The 22960-nt window shown below is 41.1% G+C and overlaps 2 protein-coding genes across 3 annotated transcripts in view; one reads left to right on the top strand and one right to left on the bottom strand.

Annotated features, from left to right (window-relative positions):
- The window catches only part of cacna2d3a (calcium channel, voltage-dependent, alpha 2/delta subunit 3a), a 117150-nt gene that overhangs the window by 80631 nt on the left and 13559 nt on the right, over window positions 1-22960 (top strand). For both annotated transcript variants that reach the window (XM_023425158.2, XM_087178989.1), the window contains 13 exons: window positions 1220-1303; window positions 1403-1474; window positions 2127-2188; window positions 2331-2398; window positions 5214-5259; window positions 5764-5861; window positions 5978-6071; window positions 6278-6373; window positions 6505-6626; window positions 7551-7628; window positions 20541-20602; window positions 21107-21151; window positions 21250-21312. In XM_023425158.2, coding sequence (XP_023280926.1) covers window positions 1220-1303; window positions 1403-1474; window positions 2127-2188; window positions 2331-2398; window positions 5214-5259; window positions 5764-5861; window positions 5978-6071; window positions 6278-6373; window positions 6505-6626; window positions 7551-7628; window positions 20541-20602; window positions 21107-21151; window positions 21250-21312 — 990 coding nt within the window. The remainder of the gene's footprint in view (window positions 1-1219; window positions 1304-1402; window positions 1475-2126; window positions 2189-2330; window positions 2399-5213; window positions 5260-5763; window positions 5862-5977; window positions 6072-6277; window positions 6374-6504; window positions 6627-7550; window positions 7629-20540; window positions 20603-21106; window positions 21152-21249; window positions 21313-22960) is intronic.
- lrtm1 (leucine rich repeat transmembrane protein 1) lies at window positions 10180-16479 on the bottom strand. The gene is made up of 4 exons (XM_023425157.2): window positions 15876-16479; window positions 13424-13808; window positions 13105-13310; window positions 10180-11813 (listed from the first exon to the last, which is right to left on the bottom strand). The coding sequence occupies exons 1-4, from the start codon at window positions 15910-15912 to the stop codon at window positions 11281-11283; spliced, it is 1161 nt and encodes a 386-aa protein (XP_023280925.1). The 5' UTR covers window positions 15913-16479; the 3' UTR covers window positions 10180-11280.

Genomic DNA, 22960 nt, shown 5'->3' with positions numbered 1-22960 from the left:
GGGGGGGGGGCGGAGCTTGAGGAAAGCAAGGAACCTGCTTAATGTGAGAATAGGTGCAGAGTGACAAAGCGGGGTGCAACACTGGAAGGAAATGGAGAGATACTGAGGGATGAGGAGAACAGACGAGGAGGAGAAGAGAGAACAGACAGTGACACAGACAGACAGATGGTTTAATGGTGGTCTAATTAAAGACGCTAATGAACAGTGTTTAACAACTAATGAGAGGTGGGATGCTGTCCTCATTGACAGATGAATGGAGAGGGGGGCTCACAAGTACACACATACAGCACACACACACGGATAGACACATAAAGTACACATTAATAAGCCCAATACTCTGGCCTGTGTAACCTTTATTTACTGTCCAAATCAAACAGGGTCTTAGGGGGAGAGGAGAGGAGGGGAGGGGAGGGGAGGGGAGGGGAGATAAATGAACATCACAGATACATAAATCATCCCTCTAAAAAAAAAAAAAAATGTCTGTTAAATATGAAGCGAGAGACAGGAGATGGAGATGATGAGCTTAGCTTTACCTGGTTGCTTGGTCACTTTGTGGTGATGGTAAGACTCCAGGGAGTCACTGCACCTGCCAAGATATAGTTACAGCATGCAACTCTCTGTGAAATCCAAAAATGTGTCTTTTTATTTTACATTTCTGTTTTTCCATTGATTAAATAACCGTGTGTTAATTAATGTTGATGAGATTTAGTGGAGCTAGTAGGTGGATCTTTTTCTTTTTTTTTTTTTACTCCACACAGACCCAGGCTGTTTCCACCTTCCTGTCTTTATGCTTGAAGCTAACTGTCTCAATTCTTCTGTGTCCTGTCCTGCCAGAAAATACAATTTAATTTGTGATTTAATTGCTGTTTTTTTTTCTTTTTTTTGCAACATTTATTTTGCAGCTTCTCAAATGCTACTTTTATCTAGTTCATATCATTGTAAATTGACTATCACTACACTGACTACCACAATGCTGAACAAACAAACAATTTCAGATTGTCACTATTTTCACTATCTTTTTCCCTATTTTCGGATATCTTATTGACTATTATAACATATAATGAAGAAAAAAAAAACATAATTGAACAGATCGAGTCATTGTAAATAACAATGATAATGGGCTGCAGTCCTCTTTTATGGTATATGGCTTTCATTTTCTCCAGTGTCTCTCTATCTCTGTGCACGCATGTGTGTTTACATGGTTCCTGTGTGTCCACAGTATGGGGACGGCAAGAAGCGAAGGAAGCCAAACTACAGCAGTGTGGATCTGTCTGAGGTGGAGTGGGAGGATAAGGACGACACGGTGAGATACTTGTAGTAAATCTGCATGAAGCGTCACCACACACTCACCCCTCAATGAAAATCTGATGTTCGAAATTTCCTCTGTTCTTTGTGCTGCTAGCTGAGAAATGCCATGGTCAACAGGAAGACAGGGACCTTCTCCATGGAGGTGAAGAAGAGTGTCGACAAAGGGGTGAGGAGCCCAAAATTCAGAAATTCACAAACACACACCAACGAGCACTTTTCGGATGGGCCCAGAGGGTGAGCCAGAGAAAATACTCAGCAGGGAGAATCCACTCTGCCAAGGGGTTGTTACACTTGGCACAGTAATGTACAGGATTGACTAGGGGATTTTGTTTCTGATTTGGTTTGCTCTGCATGCATGGGTGTGTGTCTGTCTGTGTGTGAGCCCCTTATCTCCACCAAGCACATGTTGCTGAATGCGGGAGAGACAGCAGCCCAGTGATTCTCTTTTACTATTTGCCTGTCTGAGAGAGGGAGAGAGAGAGGCACTCAGGTGTGTGTGTGTGTGCGTGTGCATTTTCAAAGCTTTGTCAAGAGCGTTATACATTAGCCTGATTATTAAGCATTCACTATGTAAATACACATCTGCAGACACACATATACACACACTCAAATCTACAGGTACCTGCATATTCACGCCGCAGAACCACACATCCATCTGCAGAGTAACAGGTCCAGTGACAGAGTGCTAACCAAAAGCATGTACTCCCTGCTCCACTAGATGGAGCCAGAGTGCAGGGAATCACATCAGATAACTGCCATCGCACTGCCGACTGTTTACTGCAGCGTGTAATAGAATTTATTAATCTCTTTCATTTCAGAAACGTGTATTGGTGTTGCATAATGATTACTTCTACACAGACATCAAGGGGACTCCTTTCAGGTAAGAAAACTGGAGCCATTTCTTTGAGCAGTAAATACAGTTTAGAGTGACTGAAGAATAAGGAATCCCAGTTTTCTCTGCATAACAAAGAACTGGTAAATTATCTATTTAGAATTTATTTTGTTGTTGTTGTTATTTTTAGTCTAGGTGTAGCTCTTTCCAGAGGCCATGGGAAGTTTTTCTTCAGAGGGAATGTCACAGTGGAGGAAGGTAGGAAACCTTTTCTGCTACTCACTTTTACCTTTGTTATCTTTGTCATCATTTCTGTCTGTTGTGCTCTGTCTGTGTATAACACCCCACCCTCACCCCCCTCCCCACCTGCCACCTCTCATACAAGAAATTCTGTGCTTCCCAATAAAGACATTACATGCACTGAGTGCTTCAAATTGAAATAGACATAGAAAGAACAGGGATAACATAATGACATAATAATGTAACATAAGATGGAAAATATAACCCATTTGATAATAATAATATTAGAATAGGATAATAATAATATTGAAATAAAAAAAATAAAGTAAAATGCCACATTTTAAACGAAGTGCAGCAGTGTATAAGTGCAAAGCAGAGCCTGTATCAGGAAATTCGTAGCTAGTTGAAGGCTAAAGTGGAGAGATGTGCTTTTAGCTTTCTTTTAGAAATATTTTAATTTAAAAATATTCCGCTGGCTGGTTTCCCTGATATCTAATCTGTATTTAAGCAATATCATACGAGAGGGACTGATGTACTGAATATCAGCACGGCTGTGATTCGGTCATAGGTACAAGGCCGCAGTCATGGATTCTTTGTATTTAATACAGGGAATTATATCTGATATAATATAGAATTCCATTAAAAGTAAAAGTTCTGCTTTCAGAATTTTACTGCCTTAAAATACAAAAATATTTTTAATATAAAGTTATTATTTTGTCGTAGTTCATTTTCTAAGCATAAGCAGCCTTATAGTTTCACTGCTGTATGCTTGATTAGGACCAGTCATGGCTGCAGTCACTGGCCCCCGATTGGTTAAGGTGTGAAACAAGTTGTTGGGGCTTGCTAGTTAATATAGTATATCTATATCTCTATAAGTTGATGAGCATGGAGTGTTTGTAGTGCTTTTTGTGTCTAATTTGTTTATTGTGTTACCATGTCTCAGCATTTTCAGTAGACGGTTTGAATGAAAAACGCAGATTTTACTGAAGCACACTTCAACTATTTGCTTCAACTCTATTGCTTAAGTTGGAAAATGGACACAGCCACACTAACATTACTTAAGTATCACAAGTAAAAGTATTAGCAGAATGTCCCCTCTCAGATCTTCATATAATAAGATTATTATTACTTATGAATTAACATCTAAGTGGCATTTTAATGTTGCACCTGGAAGTGGAACTAATTCTATCTACTTCCTACTCTTTTGGGAATTTCAATCATAAGTTTAATATAAGCTGATTATATATATATATATATATATATATATATGGTATGTAGCCTATACTATATATATAGCTATGGTATAGGTTACTGGTACACTATAGCCTTGAAATACTGGAAGTGCAGTGAAGTATAATTTCCCTCAAAAATGTTGTGGAGTATAAGTTTAAAGTAGCGTAAATTGAAAATACCTTAAGTACAAGCAGGGGTGGCCAGTAATGAAGTACATTTACTTGAGGACTGTACTTAAGTATATTTTTCCATATCAGTACTTTATGAGTATCTTTTATTTTTTTTACTTATACTCTTACTTATGACTTTAACTCCTTTGCCCTTAAAAGACAAATACTATACTTGTGATTCCACTACATTTCTCTGAAGTACTCGTTACTTTGAAGCAGAGCTGTTAGTCAGCGGAATTGATTGTCTCTTATTTTCTAAAATGCAGTAGACCATACACTGTGTTCATCGCAGGAGAACAACCAGCCAACTCCTACGCTGTCAGTCATGTTTGAACAGCTCAGTTTGAACCTGGCAGCGACCTGACGATGGCTACATCAGATAAAGATGACGCAGAAGATTCTTCACCAGAGCACCGTGCTCTTATCTTAAGTCTATGTTTGAAGTTTTCGAAAGAAAGAAAGATTCCTTTAGTATAATATTTGCCTTGTTTACCACGATGATCAAACTTCACCACTGCCTACAAAAATGAGTCATCCAACTTGTGAAAGCGTGTCGAGGTAATGTTCGTTTAGTTCCAGATAAACCTTTAATCGGACAGCTCATAGTAGTAGCCATTTTTATGCTGAGGTTGGTCGAGTGACTAATGGTCATTTCTATAGGCTTTTTAAAGCTTTTTATTCTACAGGTGTAGAATGTATGCACTTTTGAATAGTTAAGTATTTTTAAAATCAAGTACTCCAGTACTCCAAGTATTGTAGTAATATTTGACCAGGAGTCTCTATACTTTGACTTAAGTAACGGAGCTGTGTGCTCTGTCCACCTCTGAGTACAAGTACTTCAAAAGTCTACTTAAGAACAATATTTGTAAATGTGCTTTCTTCTTCTCCCCCACTGGTAACTAATATATACATAACTAGGGATTATTTTTCATGTGGTCTTTGTTTCTCCCACTTTCTTCCATCTCTCTGTCGCTCACACACTCACGCACACATTCAGTAGTAATGTATTAGTAATGAACTTGAAAGCCACAATTGGGCAGGAAGTGAAATATTTCTCTTGTGGCTCCTTAGGTGTGTTGTACTTGTCCTTGTCTTGACAGTGTAAGCGTATGTTGGCCCGTGTGTGTATGTGTGCCTATTTTTATGTCCAGCCTCATGCATGTTAATATTCATGTAGCGGTGGTGTGTGTGTCTGTGTCTGTGTGTTTCTCTAAACATGTCCATCATGCGGAGCCCTCTGAGCATGACTTGGCTCTTCCTGATCTAATCAGACCTGTCACATCCATTCAAAAAACACATTTTTCACCCCTGGTGTGTGTGTTTAAGTGTGTGTGCATTTGAGGTGTAGATGCCTAGCCCTATTATTATGAGTTCACATTGAGTGCCTTTGCTCATTTAGTTTGAGATATGTAGTTCTTATTTTGTTACAGGACTTCATGACTTGGAGCATCCTGATGTAGCACTGGCAGACGAGTGGTAAGAGTATATCAACATCGCTGTATGTTCTGTTCTGACAATACACTGAGTGACATTGTGATTGGACTTCATCCTAAATATACTGCCAAATTATAAAATCAAACAAAGTTATAGTTTTGCTGCAATACAACAGTTATACAACCGCTTTGGGATCTGTAGGACTTTGACTTGATGGTTTGTGTCACTTGATGACTTGTGGTCACCAGGATTCGGAACCAACATCTAAACAAATTACAGTAAATGCTTTTCAAACTAATGCTTGCAAATGGGAAAACCATCTTTGTTTTACTTCAGACTTTGTTCATTGTGGATGCCTTGCAATCACAAAGCAACTGAAAGCAACTGGATTATATGACGGAGGTTCAATAGTTATTGCAATTTGAAGCAGATAATAAATAATTGGCTAAGAAATCGGTTTTGAAAGGAAACTATCTGTGACTGTATGTTATATAACAATAAAAATAAAAATAAAAATCTGTATTGTCTTATCTTGTCATATGACAGGACATACTGCAACACAGACGAGCACCCAGAGCACCGCTACCTGTCCCAGATAGAGGCGATCAAACTCTATCTCAGTGGCCACGAACCCCACCTGCAATGTTAGTTAAACTCATCTACATCCCGCCTTCCTTAATTAAATTTTTATCAGATGTTTTTTTTTTGTGGTCACTGGTTTGCTAATGAACATGAACATTTATTTTTTTTGCTTTATTAGGTGACAAAGAGCTAATTCAGGAGGTTCTCTTTGATGCGGTCGTGACTGCCCCGTTGGAGGCCTACTGGACCAGCCTCGTACTCAATAAGTCTGAGTAGGTCGCTGTTCTTTTTTTCATGTTCTTATTGAAAACAGAAAATATTATTGAAGGACTCAACTCAAAATCTCGCAGTTTATTTTACCAAACACCAAAAATCCTCATGTCTCTTAAAGCTTTTATTTCTGTTTAAATAGTGCTGAGAGCAAACAGACTGTATAACTGTGCACAATTGCAGATTATCTCTTTGTCATAATACACAGGAACTCTGACAAAGGAGTGGAGATAGCCTACCTGGGCACAAGAACAGGCCTTTCCAGAATAAACCTGTTTGTGGTGCCTGACGAGCTTACAAACCAGTAAGTATGCTGACTTTATGTATAGTATGTATAGTGTGCACACTTGCTCCCTTCCTGGTTCCAAAGTACACATCCTATGTTTTGCATATGCATCATTTGTATCATCACCTCTGCTTCCTGTCTGCTTCAAGAGACTTCCTGACAGCTGAAGACAAAGAGGGGGTGTTCAACGCCGATCACTTTCCCCTGTGGTACAAGAGAGCGGCAGAACAAGTTCCTGGTACCTTTGTCTACTCTCTACCTTTCAACACAGGTTAGTCGTACATTTTTATTTCTGAAAGATGAAAAATCAATCATCCTCACAACGTCAAATGTTTAGAAATAGGGCAGATATCACTTTTAAATTCTTTATAGTTCTACACAGTAGCCATTACTAGTGTAACGTAATGCAACTTGTAGTCATTGTAAGAATAACAGCACCAAGTGCAACAGGACACATACTCGCCTACTATAAGGTAATTCAAAACAAGCTTACAGTTTGTCAAATGCACAAATGAAGTTATTTAGTCATTTATATCACAAAGAGCTGTTTTAATATCCTCTATCCCCTTTTTTCCTCTTTTACCCATATTTGGTCGTTTTCTCTCGCCATGCATCTCTGCCTCCCCTTCCTCTCTTATTAATTCTGGGCTGTGTTCTTGTGGAAAGGACTGATTGCTGTGGGTTGAAATAAGATACTTTAGGAAGAGGTTCAGCCCTTTCCATAGTGACTTGGCCAGAACACACAAATACACACTCACAAAAAGATACACACACACACACACACACACATACACACACACACACACATACACTTAGGCACCTCACGCATATTCAGTTTAACTATGTCTCTAAAAAATGGTTTCTCCTCCAGAGGGAGAATGTGTTCTCATCTGTCCTCAGCCTCAGGCTTTCCATTAGTGCCAGCTAATACAAGTGATCTGAGAGCCTCTTATTTACTCAGCGGACTTGCCTTGGATGCACTCTTCCTCTGAGGACTGTGGCAGTTAGCTGTAGCCATGAAATAGTACTCTGTGGTATTTATGTTCAGTGTTTCTCTCTCCAATCACCCTGTGGTCAGTTCAGAACTAATATAAGAAATTATGATATGACTGTGATTTGAACTCAGTGTGTGTGTGTGTGTGTGTGTGTGTGTGTGTGTGTGTTGTGTTTGTGTGCGCTTATGTGTATGGCTTAGGATCAGAAAACAAGAGTGTTGTATTGGCCAGCACTGCCATTCAGCTTCTGGATGAGAGGAAATCACCCATAGCTGCGGGTAAGTGGGAACTCAAGTGGCTCTTTCTCTCACACACTACCACACTTCTACATTGACAGAGGCTGTAATATTCTCTTCCTTACACCGCTGTGCTATGCTAGGCTAGGCTTTGTTTTACTGGTCTGCAGTTGTCTACCCCAACTTCTTTTCCGCTTTTTGAGTTGAAACACTGTCACTGCCCACATGTACTGACTATGCTGCTTTTTTTGTCAGTGCGCCTGCCCCTGCATGAACGTATGCTCAGTAGAAGGCGAGAGTGCAACATAGCACGGACGTTTGCATCCAGGAATATTTATGCCTAAATATATTAATAGAAGCCACTTTCATAAGCGCCTTTTGTGCCTTCATATTTGCCTCTATGCTTATTTAAGGCATATTGTGGCCTAGAGGATTTCTTTGTGGCCTGCCTCATCTCACGTCCTGGTGACTCAGAAGCCCCAAAATGTCACGCCCATATAATGCAACTTGTGCAATCAGCAAGTTGATGGTATGAAGTGCTGCCCTTGTTCTGTTCTCCATCATCTTGGTTACAGAGGAAAGGAGCAATGGATTAAATGGAAGAAATGGCAAAAAAAAAAAGTGTGAGGTTGAAACAGAGACATGTGGTTTAACAGTAGTTATGGTATTATCTTTAGGAAACTTGTGATTTGACATCATTCACTACCCACCTCTCCCCAACAGCTCGAGATGACTTACAGTCGCTGGTCTGTATATTATGTAACTAATTCCATACTTTTACTGTTGTACTGCGCAGATGAGGATGACAAGCAAGTTTTGACATGACAAAGATTGTAATTAACATAAAGAAAGTTGGCAGCACTTTGCTTGCAAAATGGGAATATTTATTACAGCTTCTGATGTGTAGAAATGGATACACTGAGTAAAATAAAAACATATGAAATCGCAAAAATATGCAGATAAGTATCTGGTGTCTTGCCGAGTCCTATTCCTCAGGCGGTTATGCTTACAGTAAGGTGCCTCCAACTTCCTTCATGTTTATCCCACTCTTTTATGCATTTGGGAGTCTCACTGTTCTCCCAATGTGTTCTACATTGATATCCTTAGTAATCACACAATACAAATGTCAGAACAGAATACACCATACACAGTTTAAAGTACAGTATGCAGAGTGTGTGGAGTATTGCAATCCTTTCCACCTCCCAACATATGTACCAAGGACCAATGTGGAGCACAGCTTTTGCTTCATATTAAAAACCTCTTCAGATGATTATCTATGTAAGCTCTCCTGTTGACAGATGAGGGCTCATAATGGCAGCAGAGGAATCGCAAAAAAAAATAAAATATGTGGGCAGAGGAAAGAAAAAGGGAAGAAAGGAAAAAAAAGAGGAGAATCTTTTGGAAAAGCAGTGATAAAATAAGAGAAGAAATAAAAGGGCAGAGAAAGAGAAAATTATTTCACGGTGCATGAGTGCGTCGACATGAAAGCAGTGCATTGTGGGTACTCTTGGCCTGGGGGAAACCACTGGAGCAGAAGGACAGAGATGGGAGAGTCTGTGTGGTGCCACAGCGCGCGCGCACACACACACACACACACACACACACACACACATGCACATAGAGTATTCATCAGATTTCTAGCCAAGCGGCACACAAGCAGCCCACAGTTTACACCAGCCCACAGTATTATCTGACACTGTTGACTTGATCACTGTTCTTTTAAGATAACATCGTTCCTCTCAAGTCCTGTTGAACAGCAATCCAAATGACTAATCAGTAACAAGGATTCATGAAGACCTTAATGTTACAGTGGATGCTGATGTATAGTAATGACAATCATGCTGATCATACCGGGGGGATGTATGTAAGGATGATTTTATATAAGAGAGTCAGATGGGAGGAGAGATGTAGGCAAGAATGCAAATTTAGTGTGGGCCGGTTAGGGCCAGTTTTCACTGCCCTGCGCTCCACTGAGCTGTAGACTTGTGAATACGCTAATACACTAACTTAACAGGACAGGCTGATGACATCACACACCATGGCCCCTGCAGACATCGCTTGAGTCACAATGTTAACGTGTGCGTACATACACGCCTGTGTGTGTGTGTGTGTGTGTGTGTGTGTGTGTGTGTTTGTGTGTGTGTGTGTGTGTGTGTGTCAGTGTTTGTGGTCACATCCTCAGCCACGTGCAGGGAGTCTGCTGCCACGATATACACAGAGCCATGAAAGTCAGGTCAGGCGTTAAGACCAAAGGCATCTGTGTACATTCATGTGCCCCCACAGTGCTCTGAGTAAGCTGAAAATCACTTGCGATGGTTAATTATCGAAAGACAGATGATAATAATGGATGCTAGCTATGTACCAATCAAGCTACATTTTAAATATAGTCTATAAACACTTCCTGAATATCCTCTCTGTGACATTTTACTTATGATAAAACAATAGGGAGATTTAGATTAGATTCATCAGACACCTGATATTGCATTATATAATACAGTGCTTAATAATTTCCTTGTAATGGTACTAGTGAACTCCATCAGAAAAAATAACAAGGTTGGGCAAAATCCATGAAGGAAAATGTCAGACACAAACATTGTATATTCAAATTTATCTCTTCCAGATAGCAAATGATTAAAGTAATACCAAGTACTGTATAATCCACAGTATTCTCACTGAAACACATGTATACATACAGTAATCAGTTCAAATGATTCCCTTTATTTTATATAATACATACTGAAGGACATGACTACCATTATGTAATCAGCATTAATTCACAAACAGGACTCAATTTCAAAAAACTGTAGTTCTAAAAGTTTGTGTGTGTGTGTGTGTGTGGGTGTGACTGTGTGCAGCAGGATGAGAATTCAGACTTATGAACCCGTAAAGTCAATGAAAAACAACAAGGCTGAGTCCAGGTTTTGTTGTTGTTTTCATTTTAGTTTGTTTCATTATTGCTTCAACGAATTTCCCATCCTCACCCCAGCTGTCAGAAAAATATCCTTTTACGAAAAAAAACACGTTTCCTCCGCAAAACTATATCACATTATTAGGCACAGACTCTTAAACTCTCTATAAATATGTGCATACAGTATACATCTCCACACACATACACACTCCAGCACAAAATGAAACACTGACACAAACACTTTCATCCTTTTTTCTCAGACACTCGTGTTAATGATACAAGCAACTTAGAACAAAACTTAACTGACAGCAGCTGCCTACTATGAGTTTTCAAAATTACCTCAGAATCAGACTCAAAATCATGAACAACAACCAAAAGACAACCAAATTGTGAAATCCATTTTTAAATACCAGAGCTCTACTACTATACCTACAAATACACATTTATATAAATATATAGCAATTTGTCTCTAGCTGTGATATGCATTTCTCAGACAAAATGGAATTGATACATTTTAATTCTTTGGCCTACCCCTCAAACCCGCACACAGTAGAAGATACTGTCATCAGTGCATAGTCAAATACCTGTGGAATTTAGCTACCCAAGTCTCAGAAATGAGGTGAACATACAGTACGCAGACATAAAGAATCTCACTCTCTCTCTCTCACTCTCTCATCTTTTTTTTCTCACAAACATACATGCACAAGCACACACATGGCATCCAGAGACGATTAGGTTAAAGGGATGAGGCCCAGGTTATAAGTCCAGGGTTCACGTTATCATCTCCTAGGCAATTGCATTCTCCAGTGGTTCCTTCTCATCTGCTGTGGCATGATCTGCCCCCTGCACTGCTGCCAACTCCTCGTTCTTCTTTAGCTCCCGCTGATATTTGGCCATGATAGCGGCGTAGGCACAGCCGTACACTGCTGCTGCCAGCATCATCAGACACACGATTCCACACACTACGCCTGTGATGATCACTGTGGCAATAGCGTGGCGCAAGTTGACAGGCCGCTGCCTCTGCTTAGTTTCACACTCAGGCATGCTCCCTCCTCCTCCTCCTCCTCCTCCTCCTCCCCCGCCACCAAAGCCCTCCCCCATTGCCATGGGGACGTGGAGAGCATGGCTAGAGGGATGAGCATGGTTGCCGTGGGTGTGGCCTCGCAGTAGCCTCTCGGACTCCAGGTGGTGTATGTTGGCAAACAGGTAGTGGTAGCTTGTGGTCATGCAGGCATGAAAGAGCTGGTAAGGGACTTTCTGCAGGTCTCTGTCCCTCATTTCTTCTGGCTGGTAGCAAAGCACCTCGTCCACAGCTCCACCTTGAGATCACAGTTGGATAGTTAAATCAGACAGTGATGGGAAAAGACAGACTGAGGGGCAGGGATGGATAGGGAGTCACATTACTTGTTGTTAATTACCCATTTCCTGTTTGGCAGCATTTTACAGAGGAGGCTACAATCTTAATTATCATAGCTGAGCCTGGACCAACCCATCACTTGAGATATTTATTAATCTAGGGTGTAATGGCTTATTTTAATGGGCCTTATTAGCAAGTGTTACATGATTAACAGCTCAAATAGAGTCTCTGTTGGGTCGCTGGAGCTGAATGAATCAAGTCTGTTGGAGAAAGTGTTGAGTTAAGGCTTCATCAGCTGTCCTCTGTGTGTGCCGTAAATCTCTTTATTATTCATCTCTCTCTGTATTCATGTCGAGCATGCCCTGTCACACATTTTCTTTCTGCCTGCCTGATTAACCACTGGTTTTCTATTAAGCATACATCCTTGTATCTGGGTGCTATTGTTCTGCTTTGCGGTAATTAGAATTTTCAGCCTTTAAGTTGAAAGCTGTGTCAGGGTAATACAGGAATGTAGGCGGGCCAGCCAACTCCAAGCGAGCCTAGCTTTCACTGTACAGTGGTTATTTTGTTATCTAATGCATGCAGGGGTTGATTTAGCATGGAAAACAATGCAGTTGACTATTTAACCCTTAATCACCTTGTATAGACTGGCTATCTCCGGTTATAGAGATCCCCACCATAGTTGTAAGAAGTGCACAGAGTGCCTGACATCACAACATTATTCAGGACGTTCTTATTAATGTATGGCAACATGCTAAGCTTTAAGATCAGTCAATGTCAGTGAATCAAGAGTCACAATAAAGTCTGCTGTGTAAATCATCACCATAATATTATGCAGTACGGGACATGCATGTGGACACCTCCTCAAACAGTAGCCATCAATGATGGTATAAAAGCCAAAACAACTACACTCCTTCCACAGCTACACACCAACCAACATGAGACACATTTATTCCACCGTCTTTAGTAACCGGACAAACCTTTTAACTCGGTCTTAACTCCACTGAGGCCGTCTCTCCAAGGGCAAAATACCAAAGTATTTATCATTCTGTAAACTGGCCACTTAAATATCGTCCAGCCATTTCTACTCTACTAGTTTTAGGATATTTCCTTGTGTTAAAGGTCAGTATTACCATAATTAAATATTACCATAAATTAATACTGTGCCCAGCAGGAAAGGCATTGTGATGGATGAAGGTTTGGAACATTGCAGATATTCCCCAGCCACTGCCTAGAGCTACTAGCGGTCTAACCTTTAAAGAGGTAGGTCTCCAGCCAGAGTTTGAGCCCTATGAGCTGGCAGTCACACCTCCAGGGGTTGCCTCGTAGTGTAACGCTGTCCAGGCGGGTCAGGGCCTCTAACAGGGAGCGGTCCATCCGTGTTAGCCTGTTGTGTGCTAGCCCCAGGTGGCTAAGGTTCCTCAAACTGTCCCCCATGGCTCCTGGTAAACCCCACAGGCTGAGAGGAAGGGACATAAGATACAATGAATCATGTGGCATCAAGTTTACAGTGGGTATTGTTCGACAAAGGACACATAACAAATTTGATGTGTTCCAGTTTTTTCGCTTAACCTGTTGTGTGAGAGGTCAAGATGTGAAAGTGAGCGGATAGGCCCAAGCAACCGCTTGTCAAGCTCTCTCAGGCTGTTGTAGGCTAGGCTGAGGCGCTGCAGAGTCCTGAGACCCAGCAGGGCAGTTGGTGAAACAGATGTTATAGAGTTATTAGATAGATCGAGAATGCGGACAAGGGGTATTTCTCTGAAGGCCATCGATCCCAGCCCCCTTATGCGGTTGTCTTGGAGATACAGTTCTTGGGTGTCTGGATGCAGTCGTCGGGGGATGTCATATAGGCCTTGACCCCGGCAGTCTACTACTTTGGTGTTGCTGTTGCAGCTACACTCCTTTGGACAGGCATGTGACAAAGAGAGGAGGGGTAGGAGGGCACACACGAGTACCACTGTGGAGACAGGGGGACATAATATTTAATTAGACATCTAAAAGTACAGTATGCTTGCAGTATTTGCATTCAAACATGACAAAATACAGCTACATATATGTTTTGAAAGTTTAAAGATTTTATTTTGAGAGTTGACTAACGATGTGATCTCTTTCAGCAATGCAGTGGACTACCATTACATAATTGCATACATTCACACCACAGTCTTCAGCTGCCACGGGCACTATCACTGACGCAGATAAATGCCCTAATCACCAAGAAGAGACATTTACATAAGTGAGCAAATACATTTCCAGATTGTTTGTTTTGGCAGAAATATGAAATGATGATGATGCCTTTAGAAAAGAATGCAAGAAAGTAAACTTATTACTAATATGCCAACTCCTACCTCCCACCCCCCTTAGACAGTCGCCCTTGGTGACTTCACCAAAGCCTCATAACCCCTCACCCACACCCCACCCACACACAAATCCATACACAGCAGATATTGGGTGTCTGATTCCCTTTGAGATGACTTCACATGTCCATTCCTTCTGGAACATTACAGCAGTATTTATAGCATTGGCTGGACTAGCTCGAGGCTCAATGAAATGAAGCACAGACAAGTGTATGGGAATGTAGCTAGCTCACAAGGTACACTCACAGATCCTGAACAGATGGATTGCTGCACCGTGTTTTTGTTTCCATAGGTACAGCAGCTAAAATGTACTCATGAGCAGTTCAGAAGACCATTTTTCCCTATTGGTAATATGTAATGTTTTCTTAGATGGGAATTATCTAATCTTCTTCTGTATCAGGCGGCATCTCCCGCTAGAATTTATCATTTTGTAATGAGGCAGCCTCGAGTCTCACAACAACCTGATACTTGTTTCCAGAATCATACTAGGAAACACTATGCAGCTATTAATAGTAATAATCAAACTAGAATGGCACTCACTAGAGCACATACCTCCACCAAGGCCAAACAATCCTACACATGTCTCTCAGATCCAGATTATTTTCTGGATCTGGCCCAAATTTTACTAATTCAAAGATCTCAACACCACACAGACATTTTAGTCTGATATTTTATAATATCCATTCTTTGATCCATTGAGAAACTGACAAAGATGTCGCACAACACTTAACTCACACAACTGATATTTAGCATTCAGATGTTAACCAGCAGTATCATTTAGAACATACTTAAGCCTTTGTCCTACTGCTCCTCTATTCTGTGAGTAAACACTATTGTAACGTAGTCTACTTATCACAGTGACAGCCTTTCATTTGAGAGCGTGTCATCATTACTTTGTCTTTTGCTTGGCTTGGGGACTTCTAGCAGTGGCTTGTGATTTACAGGTTTAGAAAGGCGCTCCCAGGTCTAATCTCAGGTGTTAGTTTGGTACCGTGGCTCTTGGCAGTGGTGCTGTTATGATATTACATTGTTTGCTTCAACAACAAAAAAAAAAAGCATCAGAACATGGTTGGGTTGAGACTTAGTGCGCTGCGGTGCAAAGCCCTGTGTTAATTGCATGCTTGTTAATGAAATGAGAGTGTGTGTATGCAAGAATGCATCCAATCACATGTGCTTACACATGTGCGCATTTACTCATAAACATACTCATATACGTACAACGCACACACAGAATCACATAAACAGAGCGTCAGCTCAGTGGAGCGTTGTAACAGCAGCTCTGGAATGAGGTCAACGCAGGGGAATGGCTCTTTGCTCTGATGTGTCCCTCCAGCCCAAAGTACACACAGAGAAGCTTGTAATGACATGCACACATAACCCACAGCAAGTAGCACTTTACATCAGCTCAGCACCGATGTCGATACCTATTTGCAACTTGAAGCATTCAGCGGCAATGTTGATGTACAGCCATGAACGTAAAAGTGTGAATGTAAAGTTGACCTGTGTGTTGCACCTGGAGCTGGTAAAAGCAAGTGCTTTATCATCACTCAACATCATACAACAATTTCAACAACATGTTCGTCTCAGCAGCTGATAGCCATGCTCGTATACACATACACACACTCACACATATACACAAATGTGTTCATGCTGACACACGGAGCTCCTACCTCTCATATCTGCCAGTCGTCCTCGGGCCGCTCGCATTTGTTGATCTTTTAGCTCCCCTTTTGGTTTCTAGTGATTGTCATTGGTTGATGATCCATCAGCCGTCAGTAAGGTTGAGATTAGCTTGTCCTGACTCTCATCTGTGTGGGCTGATATGGTCAGTGGGTGGTAATTAGCAGATAGAGCAGCACCAGAACCCCGTGTTGCCCTCAGGATCCCCCAACACTACCTGCACGGGCATGAAACCCCATCAGAGCGGGCAGATCAGAGCACAGAGCTTACTGCCAGCCAGCCAGTCTGGGAATCACTGGAGTTAGGGAGATCTGCCTCTCTCTCCCTCTCTCTCTCTCCCTCTCTCTCTCTCGCTCTGTATCGCTCTCTGTTGCTCTCTCACTGTCTCTCAACCTCTCATTCTGTCTCTTGTATTTTTCTTCATGCTTTGTTTTTATTTGCCCGTGTTTCTACTTTCCCTTCTCTCTTGATTTTGTTTTTGTTTCTGCTCCTCCTTTGAATCCAAATCAACACTTTCACTCTCTCCCTCTCTCTGCTTTGCTCGCTCTCTCTCCCTGTCGCCAGTTGTATTGGTGAGTGGGATGGTGTGTCATCTCCCAGTGGACAGCTGTGTCTCTTAAATCACAGAGCTCACACATTCACTGACATTCACATTACCTCCTATTGCTTTGGCAAGAGTTGAACGAGACAAAATTAGATCTGGATTGCAGTGTGTCTAAACAAACACTTGAACACATCGAACAGACTCGGAGGATGTCGTTTCTGTGGCATGCTCTGAAGATATTATGCATGAGCCGTGGGCAGGAGGGCTGATAGAACACGCCCCCAGCACAGCAGCACAGAGCGCACAAATACGCACGCACACACACACAGCAGGATATTAAGCTGTTGCAATAAATTTACATGGATATTTTTTTTTTCCTTTTTTTTGTATGTAAATGGATTGACGGTTAAGCTCATACGAGCTCATCGGTCACTTCAAGGAGAAGTAAAAAATGAACAAAGGAAGAGACAGAAAGAGATTAATAACATCATTATTAACAATGAATTACAAGCTGACCTTGGCCTGCTGTTTGTCCTCCTGTCCATCCATATTTATATCTTTTCCTCTGCTGAAGGGCATGACAATTATTTTCATTCTGTCATTTATAGTAAAAACTGAAGTCAGTATCTGTCACCAGGTTATATTTAGTTGATTTATTGGGGTAAATGTGTGAAGATATTAGCTTTGAGCAATTAATGCACTCAAGATGATGCTTTAAATAACATAAATGCATGTATAAGGGCTTGCACCTGTGTGCGTGCACACACAAACTCCCACACGCACAGACTTGCATCCACGCTCCCATGCACTCTTGAGTAGTAATGTACACCTACACAGGCAAATACATCCTCAAATGTGCGATGACACGTCTGTATTTGCTAAAAGCCCATATGGTTGATGAGTCCAGACAGTCTGTTGTGTTTGTGCTGCAACGTCTAAAAACGTTAAGCATCAAGTTAGTTAAAAAAAATACAGAGAGAGAACATGCCCTACTATTCCTCCTCCAACCATCATGCCGTGTATTAGCATCATGTGACTCATGCATTTCCTGTGACGCATTTAATGCATGTTGCGCTGATGCCTTAAGGGCAAAGCACAACGGCGGTTTGCATGATTTGGATATGATCGTTTCTGTTGCATCTTCTGACTCATTCAGAGAGCTATTTGGGATTTGGCCAACGCAGATTGATTTTTATGAAATTATTTGTCTGTTTTTTTTGCACCAGTCAAGTCTCAGTATTGCATCAACAAGAACACACAGGAAAGTAAAGGTCAGAGGAGCCTCAGTCTTGTAGATTGCCGGCATCCTTAACAACAGCCTCCTGTTATCCCCATCCTCTGAATGCTGCTCAGCGTCTTGACATGATCCGCCCCTGCGCTGTGTAACTGCCGAGGAGCTACGCTGCTGGACAAATGCTGCACCAAATTTGCAAATCACTACATCTCTCCCAGACAGCTCTGTGTGTTTGTGACACTTGTATGGAGGTGTTTTCGGGTATCACTGGGATTCAAACTGATGGACACACACACACACACACACACTTATACAAAGAGAAAAACACACACGCACAGTACACACTCATGATTGCCCTTGGTAAGTTGCATCCATATAGTCAGATGCACCCTTATGGTAATGGATGCATACATTTATACAATCCCTATTAGACTCCCACCTATCTGTAGGCTTTAAACCGGTTGTCATCTCTCCCTGCCTGGGATTGCACTGATAGGAGATTGGTGGTGGTGGGGATTTGGAGTGGATTTGATGTCTCTTCATCTTTGAACTCATAAAAGCAGCTCAGGGCGTAAATACCCCCAAGTTCTTAAATCATACCTAGGGAAATGAAATGTTCCCCCCGTACAGAAAATTCCCAAGCATTAGTGAGACAGATTTGGGCTTCTGTCTTTGTTCTGAGCTAACTTCCAGGTACCAGCCAACATCAGAGCACCCTTAACCTCTAATACCATTTTATAGAGCACTGCTCATATGGGATTTACGTTTCCATAATTATTTTCTTTGCTGAGCAGATGCGTTTTACCATTTGATGTCAATGGAATATTTCAACTTTCAGATGAGGTGTTCTTCCAAATCTTACATCTTCTAAATATATGAAAGTTTCATGTTTCAGAATTCACAGTCTTTTATCTTTTTTCCTTTTCAATATTTCCTTTGTTTTGACAGCTTTTTTTTTTTGGAGCAGATGATCTTTTATCTTTTATTGGCTTAATGATCTAGGTTCTCCATGGTTTCATACCATGTGTGTTTCCATCGCTGTTGCCCAACATCTTAAATTAGACTCTCCTCCTGGGTTTTCCATGTGGGTGTAGAAATGGTGGGCTGCTGAAAGGATCTGGCAAAGCTTATGATGGGATAATCTGCACCTGTTTCTCTGGGCAAGGGCTAAAACAGGCCACAGCGGCACCCCACTGCACTTAAACAATCACGCAGACATGCCATCACACTAAAAGAAGTGCAAACCAGTGGAATATTTTTCAATGATAATGTTCCCTTCATATGTTGACATCCAGTGATGTTCTCAGTATTCTATTTTTCTTAAGCTATAGCTTTACTGATATTTGGATCCTATCTGTATGCACACTCATTTCATTGAATCTTCCATTTGCATGTGTTTCTCTATGTGCAAATGCATATAAACAACTGTAACATTGCATTTTGTACTATATCTACAGTATAGTAATACAAATACTTACTCTAGAATGAATGTATAGAATCCAAATTCTATAAGATTAAATTAACATTTGTACAATATAAGAGTAATTATATATTAAATAAGTATCTAATTCTAAGATAAATCTTAGCTGCATTATGCTTATACATATAACAGGTAGACGACACCGACTCCAGTGTTAAATATGGTTTGATACCAACAGTAAGATATGGATAGCAATCCGATTAAATCTTTCCTCTTTATTATTTAACAACTAAGTTATCCCCATGTGCTTCAAGAAATCTAAAAGCATGATGTATAACCTGTCAAATGTCTCCTTCCAAACCCAATAAACAAATAAATCCTTAGATCCAGTTTGGAAGTTAAATTTGTGTTTGGCAACCTGTAGTCGGGATTGATTTTTTTTCCTTGTAATGTGTCAAAATTTCACGTTTTAGCCACAAAAAATGGGTTGTTCATTCAGCGCAGTAAATTCCATGACATTCTCCACTATTATCTTTATTTTGTTGCTGTCTGTTTGTCATTTTTTCTTCCTCTGTGTCTTGTCTTTGTTTCAAGTGTGTGGTCTTCCCCCTGAGTTTGTGAAATCCAGCCAAATGCCACCTTCTCTTCCATTCAGATTACTACCTGTGGCTGCTGGATCTGCATTTGGATGAAGCTCTAAATTTTTGCCCCTGGAAATACTTATTCACACCCCCAAAGCATGGCAAACCCCCACTGAGAGAAAGCTAGGGTCCTCTGAGTCTTAGTAGTAGGGGGTAGTAGGGAGGGGGCGAGCAGGGAGGAGAGGAGGGAAGTTAAAGCTTGTGGTGAATGTGTCAATCTTTCCTCAGCCAAGTCTGAAAAAGTTGACATATTTAATGTCAGCAACTGCTTTTTTTCCACGCAAGGAATTCTGGTCAGATCCATGCATTTAGGGACCTGCTGGGGTGAAGCTTATGGGTGTGAGAGCGGCTCTGTGTACCAACTCTGTAAAATGCCTGTTGGGATAACAACAGGGAGGCAGACTGAGGAATGGGATGGATTTCATGTGGGCACAGAGAGAGAGAGTTCTGGTTTAGGATCGTGTGAAACTGCATTTTGAGTGTGGTTAGCGGCATCTGCGCAGATGTGTGTAGATTGTACCGTATTACATACGCACTCACACGCGTTTAGCCTTCCAGAAAAAAGAGCTGACGCATGTATGATGCAGGGCGTAAATTGCCCATATGGCCCATTTTTGTCCAGCAGTTGTTTGCTTTTCCTTTAGTCGGGGTTAATGAAACAAACTTCTGTTGTGATAAAGATCATAGAGCTAATGCACTCCAACATACAGCGAGCGTGCACACACACACACACACACACACACACACACACACACACACACACACACACACACGCCTCAGTGACACGCCTCAGTGACTGTGTTGTCTCCCTTTCAGCTGTGGGCATCCAGATGAAACTGGAGTTCTTTCAGAAGAAATTCTGGACAGCCAGCAGACAGGTACACATGCATAAACACACACATCCACACATATAATACAAACACACTTGTAAACCTAAAATAACCTATTGTGACTCAGCCAATTACACTGCACTACCCACAGCAGTTTAAAAATACGTACAGCTCAAAGGTGAGTAAAGTCAAAAGTGAAAACATTAACCACTTGGTTGTTATCCAGAGCTGCTCGCTTAAGAATTAGCAGCACATGTGTTTGCTGTTACAAAAGTGTCCCTTGTTTTATGCTATTTTTGTGCTGTACATGTTATGAATATTTAGTGACTCAAAGATGAGTGAAACTTGGTAGAACTTTTAACACGTAAAGGTCACCAGTCTGTTTCATTCCATGTCTTTTTCTTAAAATGATTTTAGGAGACAGTAAAGGTTTTCAGCTGACAGAAGGGATCTGTGCTCCCGACCAAACAGCAAAATAGTTTGGTGTGACGTCCAAAAACAACAGATGCAAATACCTTTTTTTTTTTTTTTTTTTTTTTTATTATCTTACAGTGTGCCGCATTAGATGGGAAATGCTCCATAAGCTGTGATGACGAGGTCGGTCAGCCTTCCTTTTCTCAACTAACCCTCCATGATTCTGTCACTATTGCTGCTTTTGGCTGCTTTAACACTTTCAACTGTTTTCTGTTTCACAGAATATTAACTGCTACCTCATTGACAACAACGGCTTCGTTCTGGTAGCAGAGGACTACACTCTGGTAAGACATGCACACACGCAAAGACACAGTACCAGATGAGGCAAGACCAACGGGAAGGATTGCGTAATAGCCTGTTTTCATCATCAGAGGAAAACACAAAATGAACAAAACCAGTATCTGCATCTGATATCAGCAACATTAGCTACTTGTGTTGTTGCCAGATTGTGAATTTGAGGTCCACAATTAGTTATTAATCACATGAAAGTATACATGTACTGTACATGAACAGCAAGTTTGAATGTCTTAGTGTGACAGTTGTCAGAATTAATGTACTGCTTGTGGATTTTCATTCAAGTCAGTAATTAATTTTCTGGTCTAGAGTTGAGCTTGAATGTTAATCCCTGGTGCGTGTTTTTCGGTTTTCTAATCATTTCTCTGCCTCTCATGCATAATAATGTTGTTTATAGACTGCTCTCAAGGAGACGTGCTGCTGCCTTAGCATGTACCCTCTGCTTAGCTGTCACCAGACATGCTGTCATTCTGGTTTTGGCTCATCTAGCAGCCAGTCCGCTGGCTGTCAGTGCCCTTCCCTTCCCCTGCTTGTTCTTTTCATGTGTCTCTCACTTGCCGGCTACTATCCTTTATCTGATCTTAATTTGGAGGTGATGGAGCATTTAGGGTTCCACTTGTCGATTTGTTTTGTCTCACTGTTGTGACCTAGGGAAATGTCATCAACGAACAAGGTTACACGAATGTGTTCTGTCAAAATGTTGTATCAAATGTGTGAGGGGTCTTGAGTGGGTCTGTGGAGGGTGAGCTAGAGGATTGTTACTGTGAGGAGGTCACATTGGCGGGATGCAGCTGAGGTGGGATTCTTTGCCTCCGAGGTGTCAAGAAATTTGGGATGTGGAGAGATGGAGGGTGTATTTCACCCTCCATCTCTGTGTCTGATGGTGTTTAATGCTGATGGTTAATAATTAAGTATTTTTATCCCTGTGGCATCACCTGGCTTGGGGTAGTCTGGACAGGTAATGCCACACTACAGGCTTGAGGTAAACCCTGGTCCATCCATTGTATTACATTCAGGAATCTTAGGATCTGGAAGCACAGTGAGAAGTACTGAGACAATCTGTCAGTTAATCAATCAGTCAATTGATAGGAAATAAATGGACAACTCAAGCCACAAGACTAAACGTCTCTTTTCAGCTTCTCAAACATGATAACTTGCTGCTTTTATCTTCTTTTTTTTATATATAATTGTGAATTGAATTGAACCTTTTGGTTTTGGACTGTTGATCACACTAAACAAGTGTTTTGAATGTGTCACCTTTGCGTTCGGGAAGTAGAGATAGGTATCTGTCACATTATTTTCTGGCACTTTATGCTAAAGTCACTTTGGAGAGAAAAAGTAATCACTATATCACACAGTAGATACATTGAAAAAATAATACTCCATGTACAATTGTTAATTGTAGCTCTACCAGTGAGAGCAAGTATCAGAGAGCCCTACAGGATGTAACTTTCGAAGACGTCACAGAATCTGCAGTAGAGACAAGAAAACTAAACTAAAAACAAATGGGGGAAAAAAAGAAAGAAAAAGCTTCCTATCTCAGCCAGCTAAATGAGGTGAGCTGAGATTGTTAGCCTTTTTGCAGACTATCAGAAACTGCTTTCCAAGCGTTTGTGCCATCGCATTTGTGCGTATTTG

This window comes from Seriola lalandi, unplaced genomic scaffold, assembly GCF_002814215.2.
Source record: "Seriola lalandi dorsalis isolate HSWRI2012SDOR001 ecotype SW California unplaced genomic scaffold, Sedor1 jcf7180002054767, whole genome shotgun sequence".
In the NCBI taxonomy this organism is placed as follows: domain Eukaryota; kingdom Metazoa; phylum Chordata; class Actinopteri; order Carangiformes; family Carangidae; genus Seriola; species Seriola lalandi.
Note: the sequence above shows the minus strand (reverse complement) of the source record. Positions and strands in the feature narration are given on the sequence as shown.

Bases quoted from the DNA above. Each gene is read 5' to 3' on its own strand.
- lrtm1 (XM_023425157.2), bottom strand. From the start codon at position 15,912: ATGCGAGCGGCCCGAGGACGACTGGCAGATATGAGAG. The intron at 13,311-13,423 runs GTTAAGCGAAAA...CCTTCCTCTCAG, and splicing joins CTTGACCTCTCACACAACAG to CCTGTGGGGTTTACCAGGAG. The intron at 11,814-13,104 runs GTTAGACCGCTA...TGTGATCTCAAG, and splicing joins GGAGACCTACCTCTTTAAAG to GTGGAGCTGTGGACGAGGTG.